At 45.5% G+C, this 22,793-nt stretch overlaps 9 protein-coding genes across 9 annotated transcripts; 4 read left to right on the top strand and 5 right to left on the bottom strand.

Annotated features, from left to right (window-relative positions):
- Positions 1-396: 396 nt before the first annotated feature.
- Positions 397-1,551, top strand: V2V93DRAFT_398689 (RmlC-like cupin domain-containing protein; the record flags this gene model as incomplete). Its single annotated transcript, XM_066912556.1, has 5 exons — positions 397-430; positions 494-674; positions 752-847; positions 915-1,135; positions 1,187-1,551. The coding sequence occupies 5 exons, from the start codon at positions 397-399 to the stop codon at positions 1,294-1,296; spliced, it is 642 nt and encodes a 213-aa protein (XP_066768445.1). The 3' UTR covers positions 1,297-1,551.
- V2V93DRAFT_383487 (P-loop containing nucleoside triphosphate hydrolase protein) lies at positions 1,471-4,134 on the bottom strand. The gene is made up of 2 exons (XM_066912198.1): positions 3,313-4,134; positions 1,471-3,245 (listed from the first exon to the last, which is right to left on the bottom strand). Exons 1-2 carry the CDS (start codon positions 4,075-4,077, stop codon positions 1,584-1,586), a joined length of 2,427 nt encoding a protein of 808 aa, XP_066768444.1. The 5' UTR covers positions 4,078-4,134; the 3' UTR covers positions 1,471-1,583.
- Positions 4,135-4,839: 705 nt separating this feature from the next.
- On the top strand, positions 4,840-8,508 carry V2V93DRAFT_362256 (P-loop containing nucleoside triphosphate hydrolase protein). The gene is made up of 7 exons (XM_066908303.1): positions 4,840-5,070; positions 5,138-5,178; positions 5,249-5,343; positions 5,432-5,519; positions 5,588-5,661; positions 5,715-5,868; positions 5,928-8,508. The coding sequence occupies exons 1-7, from the start codon at positions 5,066-5,068 to the stop codon at positions 8,405-8,407; spliced, it is 2,937 nt and encodes a 978-aa protein (XP_066768443.1). The 5' UTR covers positions 4,840-5,065; the 3' UTR covers positions 8,408-8,508.
- Positions 8,509-8,545: 37 nt separating this feature from the next.
- Positions 8,546-9,461, bottom strand: V2V93DRAFT_356132 (vitamin-D-receptor interacting mediator subunit 4-domain-containing protein; the record flags this gene model as incomplete). Its single annotated transcript, XM_066908000.1, has 2 exons — positions 8,546-9,129; positions 9,191-9,461. The coding sequence occupies 2 exons, from the start codon at positions 9,459-9,461 to the stop codon at positions 8,546-8,548; spliced, it is 855 nt and encodes a 284-aa protein (XP_066768442.1).
- A 542-nt stretch (positions 9,462-10,003) lies between these two features.
- Positions 10,004-11,583, top strand: V2V93DRAFT_362254 (uncharacterized protein). Its single transcript, XM_066908302.1, has one exon. It carries the CDS (start codon positions 10,082-10,084, stop codon positions 11,450-11,452), a length of 1,371 nt encoding a protein of 456 aa, XP_066768441.1. The 5' UTR covers positions 10,004-10,081; the 3' UTR covers positions 11,453-11,583.
- On the bottom strand, positions 11,560-12,741 carry V2V93DRAFT_319754 (uncharacterized protein; the record flags this gene model as incomplete). The annotated part of the gene is made up of 2 exons (XM_066907285.1): positions 11,560-12,360; positions 12,412-12,741. The coding sequence occupies 2 exons, from the start codon at positions 12,739-12,741 to the stop codon at positions 11,560-11,562; spliced, it is 1,131 nt and encodes a 376-aa protein (XP_066768440.1).
- Positions 12,742-14,620: 1,879 nt separating this feature from the next.
- Positions 14,621-15,339, bottom strand: V2V93DRAFT_362249 (uncharacterized protein). The gene has a single exon (XM_066908301.1). It carries the CDS (start codon positions 15,218-15,220, stop codon positions 14,891-14,893), a length of 330 nt encoding a protein of 109 aa, XP_066768439.1. The 5' UTR covers positions 15,221-15,339; the 3' UTR covers positions 14,621-14,890.
- Positions 15,340-18,725: 3,386 nt separating this feature from the next.
- On the top strand, positions 18,726-20,435 carry V2V93DRAFT_362245 (uncharacterized protein). The gene has a single exon (XM_066908300.1). It carries the CDS (start codon positions 18,889-18,891, stop codon positions 19,981-19,983), a length of 1,095 nt encoding a protein of 364 aa, XP_066768438.1. The 5' UTR covers positions 18,726-18,888; the 3' UTR covers positions 19,984-20,435.
- Positions 20,436-21,068: 633 nt separating this feature from the next.
- Positions 21,069-22,549, bottom strand: V2V93DRAFT_362243 (uncharacterized protein). Its single transcript, XM_066908299.1, has one exon. It carries the CDS (start codon positions 22,451-22,453, stop codon positions 21,215-21,217), a length of 1,239 nt encoding a protein of 412 aa, XP_066768437.1. The 5' UTR covers positions 22,454-22,549; the 3' UTR covers positions 21,069-21,214.
- Positions 22,550-22,793: the final 244 nt, after the last annotated feature.

Below are 22,793 nucleotides of genomic sequence, written 5' to 3'. Positions count from 1 at the left end.
CCATGGTCCTTATATTAATAACAATATAACCGCTTATCAATAGCTATCCATCATCTGTATACAGAAATATATACTGCGGAAGGGGGTAGGGTTGAGGAGAGGACGATTCAGAAGCAGGGCGGTAGGGAACTTGCTGGGAGTTCAGAATTGAATGAGCCAGCGGAAGTATCTTCATCAAACAAATGTTTGATGACTTTTCAACAAGGTCTAATGAACAAGACCTTGGGCACAATAGCCGCGCGTACGGTCAAAAGGATTTCTGATCTGTCTGGATTTTATGCAAATGCTCTGCGCTCGCCCTCATCTACATTATCTTCAGCTTCACGGCCATTGCTAAGCTCTCTCTCGTCCTTAATATCGGCGCCGCCACCACCAGTGTCATCAACACAGTCGACCATGCCACCTACATTACTAAGATCTACTACACCTGGTACAGATCTGCTGTCGAAGCAGACTGCGACAATTCTGAAGCCTCTCAAATCAGATATCCCAGCACAAATCGCAGATTTTAATGCCCTAATAGTCGAATTGCACCGGCAACTCGGGTATACGTCAGGTATTAACTCTGCAGATGTTGACGTTGAAAATCTTCTTGAAGCCATGAGAAGATATGTTTCTTCTCCGGAGGAATGGGCCAAGTTTGCACTATGGGATGCTTCGCGAAATTATACAAGGTAAGGCTCTTTAGTGCTTATCTTTCGATATAGCTTTTTGGAGACTTTTCTGAAGTTACATTCTGATGGCCTCATAGAAATGGCGTTGATACTCTCAATGATAAAGCAAACCTGCTTGTTTTAGTATGGAGTCCTGGAAAAGGGTCTTTAATCCACGATCATGCAAACGCTCAGTATGTTTATTAGCACCAGCAGAACCGCAAACTATCTTGAAATGTCTAACGAATATTATTCTTATAGCTGCGTGATGAAAATTCTTCAGGGAGAACTTGTTGAAACAATATACAGATTCCCTGATCCAAAAGCTCCTCCCAAGCGAATGGAAAAGAAAAAAGTCACCCGATATCTTACCGACGAAGTCACGTATATCTCAGATGATATAGGCTTACATCGGATAAGCAACGACTCCGACAAGGTGGCCATATCACTTCATCTTTACACTCCTCCTTGGGCAGCAAAGTGTAAGTTAAAACAGACTTTAATCTTTTACAACAACCGCTAACGTTTTATAGATGGTTGTTTCTCTTTTAATGAGGCGTCTGGTAAACAAGTATGGGCAGACCTATCTAATCTTTATAGCGATAAAGGCGTGGTTTGCAAGAGCAAAGCTAGCCATGTATAAATAGTTGCATTCAATAGAGGTATCATGGTGAATTTAGCCAAGACAAATGAAGTTCGTTCATAGTGCCTGGTATTGGTTATTTGAAATAATTTGTGAATGGAGTTTGGAATTTTAATTTGGAATGCAGCTGGGAGCGAGTTTTTTTCTTTTCTGTTGGAGTAGAGCAATACTTTTTTCTATATCATTATATTCTAGCGTTTCCTATTAGATAGTCAGAACATGATAAGCGGAATACACACCGCACGATGCTTGGGGTGTCTATGACAGTCGTGAACGTAGCTTATCTGTTAATGAGAAATGTACTGGAATGCGTACGTAACCGCATCTAGTCCAGACTCCTGTCTCAACAGGAGGTCCTGAATATCATGTAAACATTCATTTGTGAAATGATTCCACGAGCTAGTATCACCGTACAACATAGCCGGTGCTTTGACAAACTGCCTGCCGTCAGGCTTGCATCTCTTACATTTATACGTCACATGCGTATCTGACTGTGCACCCGGTGTGAATTCAAATAATTGACGAAGACCTTCGCGTGAAAAATGGCGTTCGACATCCTGCGCTTCATCGACTACACATGATGAGAGTGACTGCTTATGAGATTGTCGTTGGAAAATTTTTTCCTCAATAGTGCCGGTAGCAATAAATCGGTAAACGAAGCAATCTTTCTTCTGACCATCACGCCAAACACGAGCAAGAGCTTGCTGATCGGCGGCTGGATTCCAATCAGGATCGAACAAAATCAAACGATTAGCACCGATAAGATTGATACCACAGCCACCAGCTTTGCTACTCAACAAAAAAACGAACTCTTCACCCTCTGGATCGTTGAATCTATCAACTAGTTTTTGGCGCTTATTCACATTCATAGTTCCATCTAGTCTTAGGCTTCCATATCTCATTGAATGACAATGCTTCTCAATAACATCTAGAGTTTGTGTGTAGTTGCTGATAAGCACAATCTTGTCATTCGTATCCTGCCTAATTCGAGCAAGCATTCGAGCCAGGACTTGCATCTTTCCTGAATATGTTACATCAACCCCTCGATCGCGACTCGCTCTAGCTGCTTTGGGTATATAATCATCAGGGAAGAACTCCTCACTGCCATCAACATCTTCTGGTAGATTCAGCAAATCAGGATGATTGCATAGCTTTTTGAGAATGTTCACAGCCTTAAGTGGTTGCGGATCATCACCTCTGATGAGTTTTCTAATCACTGGAGAAGTGACGAAATGACTGTAAAGAGCTTCTTGGAATGGAGACAGCTTGCAAAATACAACATGCTCGTATTTAACGGGTAAATATTTTGATAAAATATCGTTTGTTCTTCTAATGATATATTTGTTGACTAATTGGCCGAGTTCTTGCAGCTTTTTGTCGCCGTCTTCTCGATCTTTCTCTGTTCCATCAGCATCTCGACCTCGGAGAATGGGAATCTCGTAATTTTTTCTAAATTCCAAGCGGGAGCCCAGAAGATCAGGATTGGCAAAGTTGATTAGAGCAAAATACTCAGAAAGATCATTTTGAATTGGAGTGCCGGAAAGAATAACGCGACGTTTGACGTTGAGAGCATTGAGGGCCACATAGGTTTGCGATTCATCATTCTTAAGACGATGACCTTCGTCACATAACATGAGTCCGATTTTCGTGTTTTTAAGCTCGGCGACATTTAACCGCAAAGTTTCGTAAGACACGATTAAAACAGGACGAACAGCAGACCGGCCTTCAGCAATAGCCCACTGTCTTAACTGCATCGTAAGTTCAGACTTGCTTGCTTTACCGTCGATTGCAAAAGAGTTCAATGTTCCTTTTCCAAGCCACTTATCGAGCTCGTTGGCCCAGTTCTTGACCAAACTAGCAGGACACGCAATGATACATTTGTCAATTGTGTGTTTTCCGGCTTCAGGAGACTGTCTCAAAAGAGTCCACATGAGAGTAATGCATTGCAGCTAAATATGTAAGAATTAGTCTGATTTTAGTTCAAAGTTATAGAGATCATTGTTTGAGGTTACTCACAGTCTTGCCTAGACCCATTTCGTCGGCCATGATACATCCATGGGCATTACTATCTATTAATCCCATAGCACAGCGGTATAAAAATTTGACACCTTCAATTTGATGAGGCCGAAGAATTTTTGCCAGGCGTGGGTCGATAACCACTGGTACTCTAGGTCGTTCTTCTGGTTTAGTGTTGAGACCAAGCAATTCGGACAAACTTTTGCAAGTTGCTGGCACGGAAATTTCAGGCACGGTTGTCGCAGGCTCGACTGACTTGGGATCGTCAATGGTGGGATCATATAGAACGATGGCAAATTCGCCAGAGGGATCATGTAAGGGCTTGATTATCATGTTTTTTCTCCGTAGCATGCCTAATGCTGGTGGAGGTGCCCTTCCGGCGAAATCATCAGGCTTATTGATTAAGGGAATGGTGAATTTTTGAGTGAAGACGGTTTCCTTGTCGCGAGGCTTGAAGACTGGATATTTGTTAACAGCCTTCTCAAAGAGAGGCATGCGATCATCGTAACCGCTGTCACCCTTCTCTGCTTTTCCTCCAAATTCTTCAGCATAATTTACTCGAGCACGTTTGCGCAGCGGTAAATCTCTTGTAGCCGAGCGAGATGTAGCGGGACTAGGCGCCCCTGGAGATCTGAATGGTTTGTTTAGGGTGGATAAGGTGTCCAGCGACGCCGGTCTTCTCCTGCCGTTAGATGAGATGCCGGTTCCGGGGTCAGTTTTTGACCGGTGAAGAATAGTAGAAATAGGAACATCTGCGGTTGTCATTGTGAGATGGCTGCTGAGCACTGAGTACTGAGTAGACAAGTCCACCACTTGTTTGTACTAGCGACCTTACGTGGCAACGACTCGGACGAAGTTTGTTTACATATACACACAACTGCATGATGGATATGCATCACAACGCGCTATCACATGATTAACAAAACGCGTTAGCACGCGTCGGATGCGGCTTAGCGCAGAAACGACCAGGCCGTTGGTCAGCTCAGAAACAGTCATGCAGCAGCAGGCGACAAACTAGAGGCGGCAGAGAGAAGACAAGATGAACACAAAGAAGACAAGATAGATTTGACGAAGAGGATGGTTGCGGCCGGTGCATCACGAAGAGAAGCAAGTATGCAGAGAGGAACAAACGTGGCAAGAGGTAGTATTGATTCAAAATAGTTCACAGATCTTCTGCAAGAACAAGTATCCATAAGCGACAAAACTGTACTGTCAAATCTCAATTAGACTTATCTACGAAGCAGATTTGAGAGCTGTCACTTTTTCCGCCACACCGCTATTTCCGCTTTTCTATGGCAACCTGATATAGCAGTACCAATTCGGAGGCTCCTGTGATATTACACAATAGAAGAAATAAGAGATAAAAGAAACAAGGCAAGAACTGTAACATTCTTTCCTTCACTATCAGACAGTGGCTAAGACCTGTTGACATTCACGTGACACTTCTTTGGTTTTCTTCACGTGACAGATAGCCTTACCCTGACCTGAATTATCCTCGCGCCGTTATTTTGTCGCGCAGTCGTCGAGCGTTGATCGGCTTTGGCTACTTGATGCGGAATTGTCGTAGCGCCTGCCTCTTAGTCCTTGTCTCTTCTTCTCGAGTGCTCTGCTTTCTGGTCTAGCGTCTATTCTTTCTTGCGGATCTCAAAACTGAATCACTGTCTGCGCTGCTGTGTAGCAATAAATAGCAGCTACATGCTCATTACGCCTTTGTTTACACTTAGACAGGTCCTTCGCAGCCTCAGCAGCTACTATGAGGTGGGTCTCGCGTGCTGCAACACTTTTTTTCTTCTTCTTTGATGGTACTCACATGCTTTGGCAGCAGTCACACTCCGTCTCGTGAATCCTCCAACAACTCAATTAAAGGTATATATTGATATGATCTTGATTCAGCTGTTTCACAGTGCAACTATTAACACTCGCCTTCTGTCTCCAGTCGTCGCGCGATTTCGTCCGCCAAATACAACTGAAATTGAATTTGGAGGAGAACCCGCTGTTCAATTTATTGGGAATGATTCTTGCGTTATTGAGGTATGTTGCTATTCACTCACCCCTTACCTCAATCAAGCTCCCTGTTTCATGTACAATTCTAACTCTTTTACTCTTCTTGGAACCATAGAGCAGCATCTTTACCTTTGATAGAGTGTTCTCACTAAACAGCAAACAAACTGATGTTTTCGACTATAGTATTAGATCCACCGTCGACGGTATGCCACTTCTACTAGCCTTTTTGATTATTTTTTGTATCTATTTGCTAACGCTATCATCTTTTCAGATATTCTGCATGGATACAATGGCACTGTTTTCGCTTATGGACAAACCGGGTCAGGAAAGTCGTATTCCATGATGGTAAGATCAGCCTGTTTGTCTGAAAATGCAATAGACTTACGCCTTAATATCAGGGCACGGAAATCGACGGGCCGCGCCGCGGTATTATTCCTAGAATTGTTGAGCAGATCTTTGCATCTATTTTACAAAGCCCTGCGGAAATAGAATACACCGTTCGCGTTAGTTATATGGAAATCTACATGGAACGAATCAAAGATCTTCTTCAACGTAAGTTTACCAACTCGCTTGCCATTTTTAGCACTCTAGAAACTAAAACTCCATGCTAGCAATCAACGACAACCTTCCAATCCACGAGGATAAGACAAAAGGCGTTTATGTCAAAGGTCTCAGTGAAATCTACGTTTCAAGTGTCGACGAGGTCTACGATGTCATGAGACAGGGCACCGCTTCGCGCTCTGTAGCTTCCACAAACATGAACCAAGAATCTTCACGCTCTCACTCAATCTTTGCACTTGCAATCACTCAGAAAAACATGGAGACTGGAAGTTCAAAGTCTGGACAATTGTTTCTTGTCGATCTTGCCGGATCAGAGAAAGTTGGCAAAACTGGTGCCACCGGTCAGCTCTTAGAGGAAGCAAAGAAAATCAATAAATCGCTGTCTGCTCTCGGAAATGTTATAAATGCTCTAACAGACGGAAAATCAACGCACATTCCCTATCGAGATTCTAAATTGACACGTATCCTACAGGAATCTCTTGGCGGTAATTCGCGCACGACATTGATTGTTAATTGCTCACCATCCAGCTACAACGTGCAAGAAACTCTCTCGACGCTGAAATTCGGCACGCGTGCAAAGAATATAAAGAATAGGCCAAAGATTAATGCTGAACTTTCAGCAAGTGAATTGAAATCACAGCTTCAAAAAGCGCAGTCGCAGATCAGTTTAATGGCAGAGTACGTGGCTGCATTGGAAAGAGAAACGCAGAGCTGGAGATCTGGAGAACATGTATCTGAGGAGATGTGGGCGACAAAGTCTTCTGCGGATGCGGCAAAGAAGAGTTATAGTGCGCCTACCACTCCGCGCCCGCGCTCACAAATCAGCCCGCCTGCGCGACCAAATTCCGATGATAGCTCGGAGGACTTTCTTCAGTGGGAAAATGAGCTACAAGATAGACTGACCGATCGAGAGACTGCAATCCGTGCGCTTGAGCGTATGATTAAGGAGTCCAATGCCGAGAACGTGGCGTTGACGCAGCGCGAGGCTGAACTGATCGAGGCAAACGAAAAGTTCGAGGATGATATTCTGAAACTGAAGCAAGATTTGGGAAAATTACAATATGAATCGAAAGAAGCACAAATCACGATGGATAGCCTGAAAGAGCTTAACGCCGAGACAACGGCAGACCTTGACATCACTCGCAAGCAGCTATATGAACTTTCTCTTCAAAATCAAGAGAAGACGGAACGAGCTGAAAGGAGAGATCGTCGCAAGAAAGAGAAAATCCGGAAGATGGCTAACGGTTTTGAATTTTTCTCTTATAGAGATGCCTCTGTTGCTGATGATGATTTGGATTCGTCCAAAGATCTTAGCTTGAGCGATAACAAGAAAGATTGGATTGGGGAAGCTCTAGCTGCATTGGATAATGACCAGGATATCAAATCAGGGCAAAAATCTTCCCTAAAAATGTATTTATTGGAATCTCGGGAGTTTATTTATCGTGCTGAACAGGTACTGGATGCGCGGATAGAGGAGATCGAGGACCAGATTTCGCGAAGAGAGGACATTGAAGCCAAGCTAAAGACTCTAGAGGAGCTAACAAAGCAGTTTGTCGATGACGATGCGGTCAGTGCGGCTCGCTTGGAGGAGTATATTACTTCCAAGCAAATCATTTTAGAGAACATGCTTCTTGACGCTAAACGCGATCTCGGGATGTCGATTAGTGACAACAGACGGCTGCGAAAGATCATTGCCAATGAAGAGCGTAGACTGTCTGCAACCGATCGATCGTCGTCGGTGTCATCTAATAGCGAATTTCTGGCTATCTCGGTGTCGTCGTCGTCGACTGGTGTGTCAATCACGCCGTCGACGTCGATACAGACCCCATCAGCTACACCAGCTTCGCCTAGTTCATCAGTTCCTTCGTCACCAACCAAGTCAGCAGCCAAATTTCATTCGATGAAGCAGCAGCTTGAAGACTTTGAGATGGTGAAACGATCGTTAATGCGAGACTTGCAGAACCGATGCGAGCGAGTCGTTGAGCTTGAGATTCAGCTTGACGAGATGCAAGATATTAATAAATCAATGACGAAAAATTCAACTGCTAGTAAAGGGCAGTTAAAGCGAATGGCTTTTCTTGAACGGAATTTGGATCAGCTTACACAAGTGCAGCGGGCGCTTGTTGATCAGAATGCGCAGTTGAAGCGAGAAGTTGCGATGAATGAGCGGAAACTACGTTTACGTAACGAGAAAGTACTTGCGCTTGAGCAAAGTTTGCATGCGACGCAGGAGCGGCTTGCGAACGAGACAGAGACTTTTGATAGGAAGATGTCGCAGTTGATAGAACGATACGATGATGCAAAGATGTTTAGACGGCAGGCGGAGGGACTGGGTGGGAGTAGCCCGACGTCGGGAAATGCCAATCAACGCATTGTGAAGCCACTTCGCGGGGGGGGATTAGGCAGTAGTCCATTAACTGCGTATTTGCGTGGAGGTAATACGCCGGAGAGCGGCCGGTTAGATTCGTCACCTATTGCGCTGTCGTCGCCTTCAGTGTCGAAGCGTTCTAGTTGGTTTTCGCGAAATTAATAAGAGGTGAGAGAATGTAATTAGTACATTTGGAGTTTTTTTTTCCTTTTGCTAGGGTGTTACGGTGTATAAAAAAATAAATGAGACAATTCGATATGAAGTTTTGACTATAATTACAACGATAAAGAAGAACCAAACTCAACTATCAGGCTCACTCATAAATAGTACGCTACGGCGCATTTGATCTTCAACAGGCCAGGGAAACCATATTTGTACGCCCATCTGCTTAGCGGTAGCTGCGTCTCTAATTGCGTCTGCGAGTGCCACGGTAGCCTGCTCAACAGGCGCAGCTGCAGGAGGTTGCTGTTGTTTTTCTTTTTGAGGTTGATTTGAAGTTGATTCTGGGGCGACGTTTTCTGCGGTGGCTGCCGCCGCCGCCGCCGCTGCTGCTGCGGTGGTGACGGGCGCTGCAGGCTGTGGTTGGGCAGAAAGCTTGATTAATCCAACTGGCGCAGTAGAAAATTTCGATATTCGAGTAGCATAAATCAGCAGATCTGAGTACTGTACTTTTTTCACCTGCGTTTCATCATTGCAGTCATCAGGGGAGGAAGGTTCGCCGTCGATTACTTGAGTGATTGAGAATTCAGGGATGCCGGGTATTGAGAGAAGTTGATTTCGAGCTGAGGCGAGAGTAGATAGGAGGGCATCTAGTTTTGAATCCAGAGATGTGGATTGCTGAGTGAGACTTGCGATTTTCTCTTGGTTCTGTTGATATACCATTACTATATAACAGGAAATCACAGATTAGTTTAACTATAGAATAGAAAGAGGAAGAGAGCTTACGTTCGTCTACTGCTTTGCCTAGTTTAAGATCAGCAGAAACCAGAGCTTTGGCAGAAGAAGAAGCTGGTCTATATTGCTCAACGACAGCAAGCAAATCAGATAGCTTCTGCTCAAAGTCATCTAGAGCAGCATGGATAGAGAGTGGTGATTTTTTCTGAATTGAGGCATTTTGTTGACCTGGTGCTTTGAAATATGCAAAATTGCCACGATGATCTTCGATGGCTGATGCTAGTGATCGTGGTTTTGGTAGGGGAGTAGTCGTTGATGCCATAATACCCGTAGAAAGATGTCGAGATAGCATCAGACAGAGGTTGTACCGGTATCCTACAAGCGAGTTCACGTGAAAAGGCAGTGCGCAAGTGAGCGCTCTAGTCTCTAAAGTTTACAATACTGACTTTTGAGATATTCCTCAGTTTACCAAATGAATAACTAAGAGTATTTGGAGATTGGAAGTCAAAGATAATGGCACATTTGAAAAAAATCGAGACTGCTCTAATTGTTCTAGACTGCAAAGAAATTAGAATCAAGAAGCAATTACGTTATATGTAATGCCGGGAACTCAGGCACCGAACGAACACCTGCTCACCAACGCTTTCCTTCTCCTTTTGTGAATTTATATAGCAATTCTCTTTATCATCCTTCTCTACTTGCTAGATCAGCGTTCTATTATTCTCCAGCGACGTCATCGTGGTCTTTCCAACACACAAGCCCCTCTCCGCACTGCACCGCCTCCGCTGCGCCTCCCTCTTCATACGTCAGTCGGCAGCCTTAGCTCCTAATAAGTACAGCAAGTGCCAAGGTCTCTCTTCTCGTCCTCTATCGCCTTCACCCATCCCATCCCCCCAATTCATTCGATCTAAGCCTTCGACTTTTTCTTTCATCACTAAATATATGGGTCTCGCAGCAAAATTAGCGGCTTCCGGTCCTCCCGTCGGCGTTCCTCCAGCTGCAGGCACTGCCGCTCCTGTTCCCCCCGCCGGTTCCTATCCCGGTGCTCCGTCTGGACAGCCACCGTACGGTCAGCAACCTCAGCAACCTCAGCAACCTCAGCAACCTCAGCAGCCTCTTCCCTACGGCACCAAACCCGGAGCTACAGCTGCACCTTATGGTCAACAGCAGCCGTCTCCTTACGGCCAGCAGCAGCAGCAGCAGCCATCGCCTTATGGACAGCAGCAGCCTTCCCCGTACGGTCAGCAGCCTTCTCCCTATGGACAGCAGCCATCTCCCTACGGACAACAACCCCCTGCATACGGACAGCAGCCCTCTCAATACGGGCAACAGCAATCCCCGTACGGCCAGCAGCCGCAGGGACAGTATGGCGCTCCTCAAGGACAATACGGTGGGCCTCAAGGACAGTACGGTGCTCCACAGGGACAATACGGCCAACCACCGCAGCAATTTGGAGGTGCCGCAGCACCCGGTGGTACTGCCAACTACCTCTCGATCCTGCAGAAAGCTGTGCAAGAGAACCAACTCCAGGCTTTTTATCCTCCTGGATCGCTTGATCAGATCGCCGGTCGTATTTCGGGTCAGTTGCAGCAAATTGCTCAATTATGGCGACTGCCTATGGAAATTGCCGTCGATCTAGTACGATTGGCGTTATACGATATTGTACTGTTCGTTGACGATTCCGGATCTATGGCCTTTGAGGAGAACGGTGAGCGTATAGACGATCTCAAGTTGATTTTGTCACGCGTGGCATATGCTGCTTCTCTCTTTGATCAGGATGGTATCGATGTGCGGTTTATGAACGGCCAGCTCCAGGGGACAGGCATAAACAGCGAGCAGGCCGCCTCGCAACTTGTCTCACAAGCTCGCTTTGCCGGTCTTACTCCGCTAGGCACCAATCTCAACAAGAAAGTTATCGAGCCATTAGTTATTAGCCCTGCGCGAAATGGCCAGCTTAAAAAGCCCATTCTAGTGATTACAATCACGGACGGTCAACCGGCTGGCGAGGATGCCAAGACCATCTTCCGTGTGATCCGCGGCGCTAAACAGGCAGTTGCGCAGTCGCGGTACGGACCTGGTGCTGTGGCGTTTCAATTCGCACAGGTGGGAAGCGATTTGAAAGCACGTGAATTCCTTGCTGCTTTGGACTCGGATCGTGAGGTTGGATCCATGGTTGATTGTACTTCGAATTTCGAGGTTGAGCAGGACGAGATGGCTAGGGCAGGAGTCAATCTTACGCCTGAAACTTGGCTTGTTAAGTTGTTGATGGGCGCTATTGATCGATCGTACGATGCGCAGGACGAGGCTCATTAAAAAATCTGTGTATTATATTTTTTTTTTATTTCATCTGTCTTGCTTTTTCCTTTTCTAGTGTGAATAATATAGCTACAATATAATGATGCCAGCACAAGCTGAACTGATCAATCATATTGCAAAGGCTTGACAATGCTTTTTGCATACATATCTCTGCCCTTGATCTTTCGCACCAACCAAGAAGGAAGCACGGTTGGTCCAAATATTGGCAGCTTTAAAAATCCCGCACTATGATATTTACCCATTGTAAGCGCCAAAGCATGCATTTTAGTTCTGTACTTGACATGAGGTTGACGGCCATCAAGCACGGAAAGTACGTTTAAGCGTAGCACATTGAATGAGTTTCCAGTAGCGTGCAAAGCTTGTTTTGTTTCACTGATATCATTTGCGTCTCCGACGACAAACACGGCCGGATCAATCAATGTCTGGAACGTGTCGCGCACTTGTATTGCGCCAACTGCGTTTTTGAACTCCGAGGGTACGAACCACGTATTTGGTTTAGGTGTAATAGTTGTAAAAACTACGTCAGCCTTGATATCTTCGCTTGACATATTTCCCACTGAATTGTGTTGCACCGTGACGGTACCGTCTTTATTATCGTAGCCTAGCGCATTGTAGATCACCTTGACATCCAGCTTTTTCAGTGTTCTGTCGACTTGGCTGCGCAATCTCGACACATATGCCTGCGTAAGGGGTAATTCACGAGCGTGAACGAGAATGACAGATTTAGTCGGATAGCGCGATTTGATTTCTCCAGAGACTTCACAGCCAACGGCGCCGGCGCCGATGACGACGACAGTGTCGCTTTGGCGCACGCGGTCGCGTAGTGACTTGTAGTAGGTCATAATTTCTGTGTGCGAAGATGGAGCGCAATTGGGGTCACTCCATGTGCATCCCGGGGTTAAGATCTACGATATTTGGATTAGACCGTAAACCAAAGAATACCAGAAATAACGTACGAGAATATCATATGATAAGACTTCTCCAGATTCAAGCTTGACAATTTTTTGTTCATGATCAAAGCCGATAACAAGACCCTTTTTGACTTGTCCGAGCGTTGGTTTTCTAGAAAATAGCCTGTTGTAAGGGCGAATAAACCAACCAGAGACATCCTCGGTAAGGTTGCGGCAATCGATAGGTATGTAGAGAAAATCGTCGCGCTTCTCGATCAGCGTGATGTGTATGGCAGCCGGATCAAGATAGCGAATGAAGTTGTCGATGGCGCCAATACCAAAGACGCCGCCTCCGACGACGATGATTTCTCGGCGAGAGCGCTTTTCGGAGGACATTGTAATTGACAGATTCAGTGAGTCAATCGCGGAAATGAGTATCCAAGAGATGGCAAATGGCTATGTAGGATATTGAAACACCGCAAGGCACGGGATAGAGTAGGCTTTAAGAGAAAGAAGCGAGACAGAGTGCGAGGGCACGAGAGCAGACGAAAGGATATGAGGAGCCGATGCAAGAAGATATTAATACTGATTGCAAAGGGAATTCTCGACTGAGGTTTTTTGACAGGTCGATCACGAATAGCCAGGATACCGCACAGACATTGGCTCGTCTTAGACGCACACTGCCGATTTGAAGAAACATTCCGGGAAAGAGACGAAGGCTGCCGTGCCTAATTCAGAATGAATGGAAGACTGTGAACTTTCCGGCTGCGGTTATATTGGTTGAAATACGGCATCGTCTCTGGATCTTGGTATCTGAAGTAGTCCACTACTTATCTAGAATAGGTGGTAATACCTAAATAAATTGACGGAACAAAGGCAAGCCAGCGCTAGCGGTGAGGCATTACAGATATGGAGATTGTGGTGGGCAAGTCCGGCATAAATGCAGAACATTAGACTGTAGAATATACCAGGAGCGGCCCTGCTTAAAGTTAATCTCGCATTAGCTCAAAGCTTAATGTTGCGGGGAAAGAGTGTGAAGTATAATGCAGTTATAATGTTGATAGGTGGATTGCCCCTCATTACTTGTATATATGTTGTCTAGCATGTGTACTTGGAAAAAAGTAAATAGCAATGCAAATACAGCTGAATGATAACGCGGAATAGGCTGGGTGAGAGCAAGGCAGAAGGTTGAGGCTAGTAACGTTAATGTGCGCGATTCCAGGACAGTGGATCCGCGGCCGAGATATCGCAATTACTGGTAACGAGGAGGCCGCAGCCTTTGAACGCAGGAGCGACGGAATACTCTCTGAGAGGCCCTTTGGTGTTAATTTATGAGGGCAAAGCCAATATGGCAACTGCAATAAATGTAAGAGTAGACGTATTTTTGAATTTGTAATCAACTGACCATCAAATGCACTCGCATTTCACTGGCATCTGTTGCAAATTTGCTGCGCATTGAACAAGGCTTTGCTTTTTCTAATACTGCTGGACTCATGATAGATAGACTCATTCAATTGCCTATTGTAATTACTTGTCGTATATAACTTCTTGTCGTTGATGACTCCTAAATAACATTTTAACCATCTACTGCCTAATCGTACTACTGCTAACTCCATCTTTTTGAGAATTAAAAATAATGTTTATTTTTATTTTGTCAAGAAATCTCTCGTATAGCTGACGATTCTGAATCTTTCTACTCAGTCTCATTTCTGATTCATGAGCTTTGCAATACGGGTCGCATGAATATCCTCGTTCTTTAACCTCTTCGCTATCCACTCTGGCAACACTGTCGATCCCAGTCCAGGTAATTTTATATATCCAACACTAATCTCCCTACCGAACGAAATCGCCAACGAGTGTCGTTACGTAACATAGTGCTCTGGCGGGCGTCGGCCTTTGAGAACAGCTTGCACGTTTGCGCAGAGCACCGGCATCGTATTTCCTCGCTGGTGCAGCGCCTGCTTGACTTCTGCAACATCGTTCGCGTCGCCTACGCAAAACACAGCTGGATCGATTTTTGTTTGGAAACGTGTCGAGAACTTGTACTGCGCCATTGGCATTTTTGAACTCGTCGGGAATAAACCATGTATTTGGCTTGGGAGTGATGTCTGTCAATACCATGTCTGCACTGATGTGTTCAGTCGACATTGTGCCGGACAAATTACGTTGCAGCGTAACCGTGCCGTCATGATTATCGTACCCAAGCGTATTGTGAATAGCTTGTACATCCAACTTTCTGAGCATGTTCGCGACCTTTCGACGAAGCTTAGGGGTATATACAGAAGTCAGCGGTAACTCGCGCGCGTGTACAAGCGTCACTTTCTTTGAACGCTCAAAGCGAGCTTTGATCTCACCACTAACTTCACAGCCAACGGAACCGGCGCCAATAATGAGAATGTGCTTACTCTTTAGTACTCGTTCGCGTAGGGATTCGTAGTATGCTAACATATCGTTATGAGTTGATGGCGCGCTGTTGGGATCGTTCCATGCACAACCAGGGGTTAGAATCTATATGATTGTTATCAGCATGGGGCGTACCATTATTTCAACTGATGATACGGACAAGGATATCATATTTCAAAGACTCGCCAGATTCCAAGTTTACAATTTTTGCATTTCTATCAAAGCCAATGACAAGTCCCTTTTTCACTTTTCCGATCGCCGGATAAGACTTGAAAAGGTCGTCGTAAGGCATTATCAGAGAGCTCATGTCTTCAACAAGATTGCGGCAGTTTATGGGTAAGTATATAAAATCATCACGCTTTTCGATCAAGGTGATCGATATAGAACTGGAGTTGAAATTGCGCAGAAACGCAGAGACTGCGCCGACGCCGTAGATGCCGCCACCTACAATAACCAGTTGTTTGCGGGGCATCACCGAGCCTGAAAAAGAAAAAAGTGAGAATATTTGGGAACCCACTTCAGGGCCAATTGTGGGTATGAGCAGTGCTTTTATAGATAGCTTTATGAGGGGGTATTACATGTAATCAATGCATCTAAAACACCGGAAAGTCAAGCGAGCATCATTAACGATTAATTGTCGATCAGCACTGGACGAGTAGAGTACGGAGATTCACGGTAAATAATTTTATTACTTATCGATAAAAGAAATTATAACCGAAATTCATAAAGGTTGCGGTCCTAGGGTGAGATTCAAGCAAGTCCATGAGAATTAAATTAGTGTTTGAGATACAGTGAGCTAAGTGAGCCGTCTTTAACTGGAGAGCGTAGATTTGTGGCTCTCTAGGCTTTGTAGAGTACAGCTGACCAGCAGTGGAGCAACAGTGAATTCAGGCAAATAAGGAATCAAGGATATAGAACAACAATCAAGGGATGATAGGAGATATATATATCTATATACGTCACGAGTAATATGCATGTAAGGTCTGGCCGGAGCGATTGTAAACCAAAATCGAAAGGAGGCAAACTTAGCCGACGAAGTGCAAACAGGGCAGAAATAGTCCAGCTAAACGCCTGCCACCCATCAGCTGGCGAAACCTCGCCAAAAGATCGTCTAAAGGCTAAAGCAAACCAATTTAATAAAGAAAATTGAAGGTCCGTTCTGTGAGCAGTCAACAATATCCGGAAGCAATTAGCATGCAGCCGCAGATCTTAGAGCCGCACTCAGATTTCTCAGCAAAGCTTAATAAGTGGCCTTCAAGCAGTTCCCACAGCCCAAGTCAGTATCAACATATACCAAATTGCTTTTCCGGATGCCGCCAACAGATGGACCCCTCGCAAGACCAACAGCCGGTATTCGAGAAGTCGTCCAAGAACAGTTCTGAAAGCTCTTGTGCCGACTCTTGCCGCGCAATCACTTGTGTCCAGCATGTCACTTCTACCTTAGAAGCAGAGGTCGAATCAACCTCGGTGGCTTTCACGTCCTCCATCGACTTACTCGCAGTCTCGCAGAGCTTCGCAACACGCAACGATATCAAAGATATCATCAAAACCGCTTCAATCCGTGACGGCTGGTCGTTTTATTGTCTTAAGTCGAACCATACACGTTATACAGTACGCTGCAAAGTACCCTCGTGCGCGTGGTATCTTCATGCCTCGTGCGTGCGCCCCGGAGCACCCTTCATAATCCGCGTCTACAGAGCCCACCACACATGCTACAGACAGCGCGACGCGTCTGTCGGTGTTGACTCATCCCAGTGGATCGCCCGCAGGATCATCCCAGCGGTACTAGCTGATCGTGGAGTCTCGCCATCAGATCTCATTGACCACGTACGCTCACTTCACGGCGTCACCATCACTTACAAGCAGGCATGGCGTGCGCGCGAAGTAGCGCAAAGATTGCTCACCAATCGTGCTCCGTGTGTGACACTTACAGATGAATCTTACCGGTTCTGCGAATTACTCAAAGAGAAAGACCGCTTCTCGCATGCCACATGCGAACTTTGGGATCCCGTCGGCCATGGCGCCTTATTGCCGGACCCTTCGCGGTGTAATTTCCGTCGCATGTTCTGGACCTATGAGGCGGCTTTGAATGCTTTTTTGCATTGTCGACAGGTTCTCGTGCTACCGGAATGTGTGATCGGTTGTAGTGCGACTTGGATAGCCGCCGCGGCTCGCGATGCAGAGGATAACATAATTCCTATTGCATTTGGAATCTTGAAGCAGCTAGAGCCTGACACATGGGAATGGTTTCTTTCGAACTTGAGGTTTGCTCTCATTGAATATATATGCAACAAGAGGCCATCGTGGACAGCAGTAGAGGTCTGCGACTACGTGCGCAACCTTGTCTTTGTGTCAAACAAGCAACCCTCTATAGCTGACGCTGTTGCCTCAGTTTTCCCTGATAGTACCGACCGTCATGCTCTGTGCCTGCAGTATCTTTACTCTGTCGTCAGTGAGAAATACAATACTCAGGCAGCAGAAACAGTCATTTGTGCAGCATATTCGCATACGCGTGTGCAATTTGATGAGATTTTAGACGCCGGACTGGCGCCGGACCAGCGTGATTGGATTCTTGATGCTTACCCACCTATGTTTTGGGCAAATTCAGTGTTTGCCGGTGATCGTCACGGTATCATGGATGCAAACATATTACGCCCACTTGTCGAGTGGAATTTTGTTCATCAAGCAGCCCCTAAAATATCTGCGACCTTGAATCGCTTAGATTTCATACGTCGAGATGTGTCTGTGCTCAGTTTCCAGACCTCGGACATGATGGGCCCGACTTTGTCTACTGGAATGGCGAATATGTTTGCGGCGCGCAAACAGCAGGCTTTGGACTATATGAAGGCACATCCGCAGCAAGTGGTCACTTCGTTTGTGCACAAGCGTATTTTAGAGGCTCTTAAGCGTATGAGGTCGCATGCGTTGCTTATCAGAAGTACGTCTTTAGGATCTGTGTTCCGCGTCCATATAGGTGAATACCTAAAATCTGAGTCACGGTCGGATCTCCCGCTTGTGACGTTTGAGAAAGTCGTTGAGTTGGATGATGACAATGAAGACAAGGGCAAAGAAGATCGTATGGAAATAGATGATCTAGAACTCGACAAGGAACTTGAAACTCTTCTCAAAGGTGTCGGATCATCTGCCGCTCTAGCTGATCCACTCTTCTCTTCATCACCCTCACCGTCATCGAGCTCTTCGTCCCCAAGCGTGCAGTCCTGCAACTCGCCTGTCGTGTCACCAGGCTGCGCTTATCCTGCAAACATAGCTACAGCATCACTTTCTGCCCGGCAAGAAGCAGACTCTGCAGTCACCTCAACAGAACCGGCTGCTGAGGTAGTAGTCGATCTCAACCTACGCCACTGCTCATGTCTAGCCTGGAGTCGCAACGGCATGCCATGCGAACACGTTATCGCCGTTTTACAAATGATTCGCAGACAATCAAATCATAGCTCTTCTGCTGAATTGAGTGCTGATGAAATTGCAAGTGGGGCATGGCTTTTTGATCCAGTGTTCACGGTTGAATCCTATTATAAATGTTATGAGGTTCCTTTACAGGGAGTTGACAATGAAAGTGTCACGCTCTCACAGCGAACTAAGTAACCGTCTTTGTCCTTTTGTCTGTCTTTATGAGGATCTTCCAAAATACTGGATGGGCGGCTTATCGGCGTTTTTGTACTAAAAAAATGGTGTTTATATATGAGTAATGTAAAACTCGCGTGTAGCTTTTCTATTGGTCTTATTTTGGGATATTATTTGGGAATTATTTTTTCTGTTAGGTCAGTCCTGATTATTTTTATTTTAATAAACAGACTAGGAACATGACACTAAATAATCTCCCTTTGTGCACGTGTAATGTATAATATATTTCTTAGGAATTGTTTCTAAAAAAACAATGCAGTATGGTGTTTGATCTACGGCGCATTGTTGAATAGGGTTAGGGTGTTAGAAATTGGATATCACTGAGAATACAAAGACAATCAAGAGACGTCATCAGCTTTAGATTTTTGACCAGAAAAAGTTATCTGGATGATATCGCAGGACGTGAGAAATATAAGATACTGAGGACCATCTGGTTGCATTTATTGAGGATCACTTTTATATGATAATTCGATAACGCGATTTGAAAATTAAGCGTCAATGGCTGAGCGCAACTCACTTGAATTGCCTCGCTCGAGCGCCAAACACGGACCGTTAAATCTGACGATAGCATTAGCTCGTGCTACGGAGTACTATCCCGACTATGAAATTTTTGCGAAGTCACTGTCGACGATGATTGAACTTCGGGAGGTATTGGCGCGAATCGGTGGTGCGGTGCCTGAGATTCCTAGAGAAGTACATATTGTTGGATCACGCTCGTTATACCGGCAGATTCGCGAGACAGTGTGTAGTGGTCACAACGTAATGATGAACGGAAGGTATTTATTTGAAGGTGTGCGAGTCGTGCTGGATGACCGGATTCAAGGATTGATAATGAATAATACCGGACGTGCGCATTCAGCTGGCGCAAGACTGGTCGATAGGTTAAAGACGGCAATTGTGGCGAACGTTAATGCGGCGGCGCAGCATGATTTACAATATAGAGTGTATACTGGTAGTCCGATAGTGTATTCGATCAAGCATCCTGATGGCAACGAGTGGATTCGACCCGATCAAGTGATTGGGATCGTCGATGACATGCTCAGTCTTTCGCGACCGGTATGGGTTGCTGTGGCTCTAGTCGGTTATTCAGACAGCATAGAGAGATTACGACAAAGTGCGCAAGCGTTTTTAATTCCACCGCAGGACGAGGAGCCTGAGCGCGTTGATATGGTGATGTTGATCAATATTCCATATCATCGCGAGTATGAGACTATCGAGGATATACCGGAGTATGTCGATATCAATTACTACATGCGCAACGCAGAAGGCACAGCTATCAATAAGATTTTCCAATCTCGCGTGACCAGACTTGAACCAACAGTTGCCTTTGATTTAGTATATATGGGCGTCAACGATGCTCTCGAACCCGTCGCGTCCGAACCCGACGAGCCAGGCCGCTCAATTCGCATGTCGGCTGACGAAGAGAAATTTCCTGGGGCATGGATAATCAAGCATAGTGTTTCACCCAGAGTAATACTTGATGGCGCGTTGGTTGCGTCTTGGCTGGACGATGTGTTTGAAGAGAGAAAAGTTGAGGCTAGAGTATATTACGAAGAGTTGCGAATGGCCGAACGGACGTGCTCAATTATCTGATATATTTGCGCTTATTTAAATGACTGGCGCTGTCTTATAGTATTGCCGTGTAAAAAGTGATCAAACGCGTTTCATCTTCGTCGGCGTTGATTCGGATTTTGAGCGAAGATGGCGAGCAGAGGAGGCGAAACAGCAAATTCAAGATGAGTTTATAATCAGTCTCACAAGCAAACCAATGTCACAAAAGGAATAATTGCAGGTTCAAAAGCTTGGTGTGTTTTATGTCTGTTCACGATTATCGTACTTGCCCCGGCTATAATGTTTTTCTGTAACATCAAATCAAATGTATTGAAGGATGTGTGCGGCAGCAAGTAATTTAAATTACAAACTTTTCTACATCTCAAATAAGAGAGCAAATTTCGTTTAAATCGAAAGCACGAGCTCAAAAAACTAATTTCCCTGAATTTAAAAGAAACTCCTCATATTCAAATATGCGTTAGAAAAATGAAAGGAAAAAAAGCAAAAGTCCGAATGAAGGCACCAGCCATGAAAAGGAGATTTTGGTTCAAGTTCGTAGAAGACACGCTTTTGAAACCCAATTGTAATTTATCTTAAAGCTTAAATAATAAAGTTTATAAACGCGAAATAAACGCGTCCACACGGAAAAACTTGTCTGGCAGGTTAGAGATAACGAGCCTTTATTTTGAGGATGAATTCGGTTTTTTGAAAAAGAAGACGCGTCTCTAAAGAATAAAATGCTTTCAAGAAAAGACCGTAGACCCGTAAATAGCGCCCAGTTATTAAGATTATATTTTAAAACAAAATGACTGCGTACTTGTTCGTGCTCATGACTCAGGATAAAACTAGCAACCGTTGAGAAATACAAGTAGTTCCTTGTGACAGTTTAGAAATTAGCAGCTTTTAACTCCATGGCTGAGAAGAAATACTAGTGAGAGACGAGGCAGTCGGCGAGTAACACTAGTCAAGGCGCTGGTTGCTTTTTGAAACGTCGGCAAACTAAAGTCAGGAAGAAGAATGCATACATACTCAAATGACCTGAAATGGTAAAGCTGAACTTTCGCCTTAGATGCAACCGCGTCTGGCACCACAAGCAACTGAATATTGATACGATTTTGTTGATCATCTTGTCTCTAGAATATAATATTATTTTCAAACACTGCTTGCTACACATAAATACAAAATACCCGTAAAGAAAATTCTAGCCCAAAACGAAACAAAATTACCCAGCTTCTATAGAGCAGTGACAACATAGCTATACCAAATGCAATATCTACTCAAACTCAACAGTTTCCGTCTTGCCGTACCAATTACTGTTCGAGTCCTGATATGTGTACGATACCACAATCTTCTGTCCAAGAGTCACGCCAGACTCAATTACAGGGGCGGCCTGGCCTCCGTAGTTGTATCCATTCTCACCGTACTCGGTTTCAAAAAGCAAAGTTGCAGTAGTATCCCATGGCCCACTGGGCGATGAGGCAGTGATAGCGTAGAACTTGGAATCGGCCCAGTTTGTAAAGTAGACGAGCACGTATGCGTTGTGGTAGTCGGAGTAGAACATTGAGCCGGTAGAGAACGGCATGGCACCCGTTAAGACGGCTTTGTCCTGATTGCGCTGCGAGCTATCGGGAGGAGTCGAGGTCCATGAGTCAGTTGAGCCGTCGTAGTAACTCCAGGTCGACTGGTCGTAGAGAGTTGCGCGAGGCGCAGAGGCAAGATGAACATCGTACTTGCCTGAGTGCTTGGTGTCGAGAGCGTACATGTAAACGACTCCATTGACCAGCAAAGAAGCGAAAGCACCGTAGGCGTAGGAAGTAGACGAGAATGTCATCACTTCACGACGGCTCACGACGAGTGAGCCATCTTCGATCGAGTAGTCGGCAATAGTGTAGCCAATGGTTTCCGAATACGACGAATTGGTGAACTTAACGACCGACCAGACCTGCGACGAGTGCGTACCGTCAATTGGAATGCAAGGGCCGAACGCCCAGAGTGCATAGCGGTCGTCTTCATACTGAACTTTTTTCTCCGCATCTGTCCAGGGAATTGCAACAGAGACCGTACCATCATTCTCGATCGAGATTTCCTGTACCGACGACGGATCGTTGGCATTGCGACTGACGACGACGGAGTTTGACGCCGCACCAACAAATGAGCCATCAGATTTATAGGCAAAGGTGTCGCTGAAGAACCAGAAGAAGTAATGTCCGATAGGGCAGACGGTCGGCAGGTCACGGTGGATATCCCACGGTGAGCTGGGGTCGCAAATGCGTCCATGGGGGTCGTGCTGCTTGACCTTTAGCCGGTCATGGTTGCAGTCACCTCCGAGATTGTAATGGAAGGAGTGCGTGTCGTATGAGCTGTGACCACGCGTCGGCAGCGAGAAAGATTTCTGAGCGACACAGCTTGATGAGCCACCGAAGAGGCCTTGGCCGCGTTCCTCGAGAGGAAGCGCAGCAACAAAGGAGAGTGCAAGCGCGGAGATAGAGAGTTGCCGCAGATCAAGATACATTGTGAAGAAAGGGTACGCAAAATAAACAAGAATAGGTCGTGATGGCTCTATACAAGGAGTGACGATGAAGGAGAGACAATGAATAAGAGACAAGGCACTGGACAGAAAACAGAGAACAGAGGGTACTTATAGTCAAGGAGGTGTCAGAGCAGCAGAGACAGGGTTTGCGACGGACGGTACCTGAGAAAAGGTACGCGCGCGTTGAAACGGGTTCAAGCGGCCAGCCCCTGCATCGGCATGCAACTGGTGCTTTGACTGCAGAACCAGAGCTAGAATATGCTTAGGTTGCTCATAGATTCTCATAGATTCTTATAAATTTTAGATCAGCTTGTTACGGAAT

The sequence above is a fragment of the Kockiozyma suomiensis genome (genome assembly GCF_038497685.1).
Source record: "Kockiozyma suomiensis strain NRRL Y-17356 unplaced genomic scaffold V2V93scaffold_1, whole genome shotgun sequence".
NCBI classification, from domain to species: domain Eukaryota; kingdom Fungi; phylum Ascomycota; class Lipomycetes; order Lipomycetales; family Lipomycetaceae; genus Kockiozyma; species Kockiozyma suomiensis.
The sequence above is the reverse complement of the archived record's forward strand: the minus strand, read 5'-3'. Positions and strand labels throughout refer to the sequence as shown.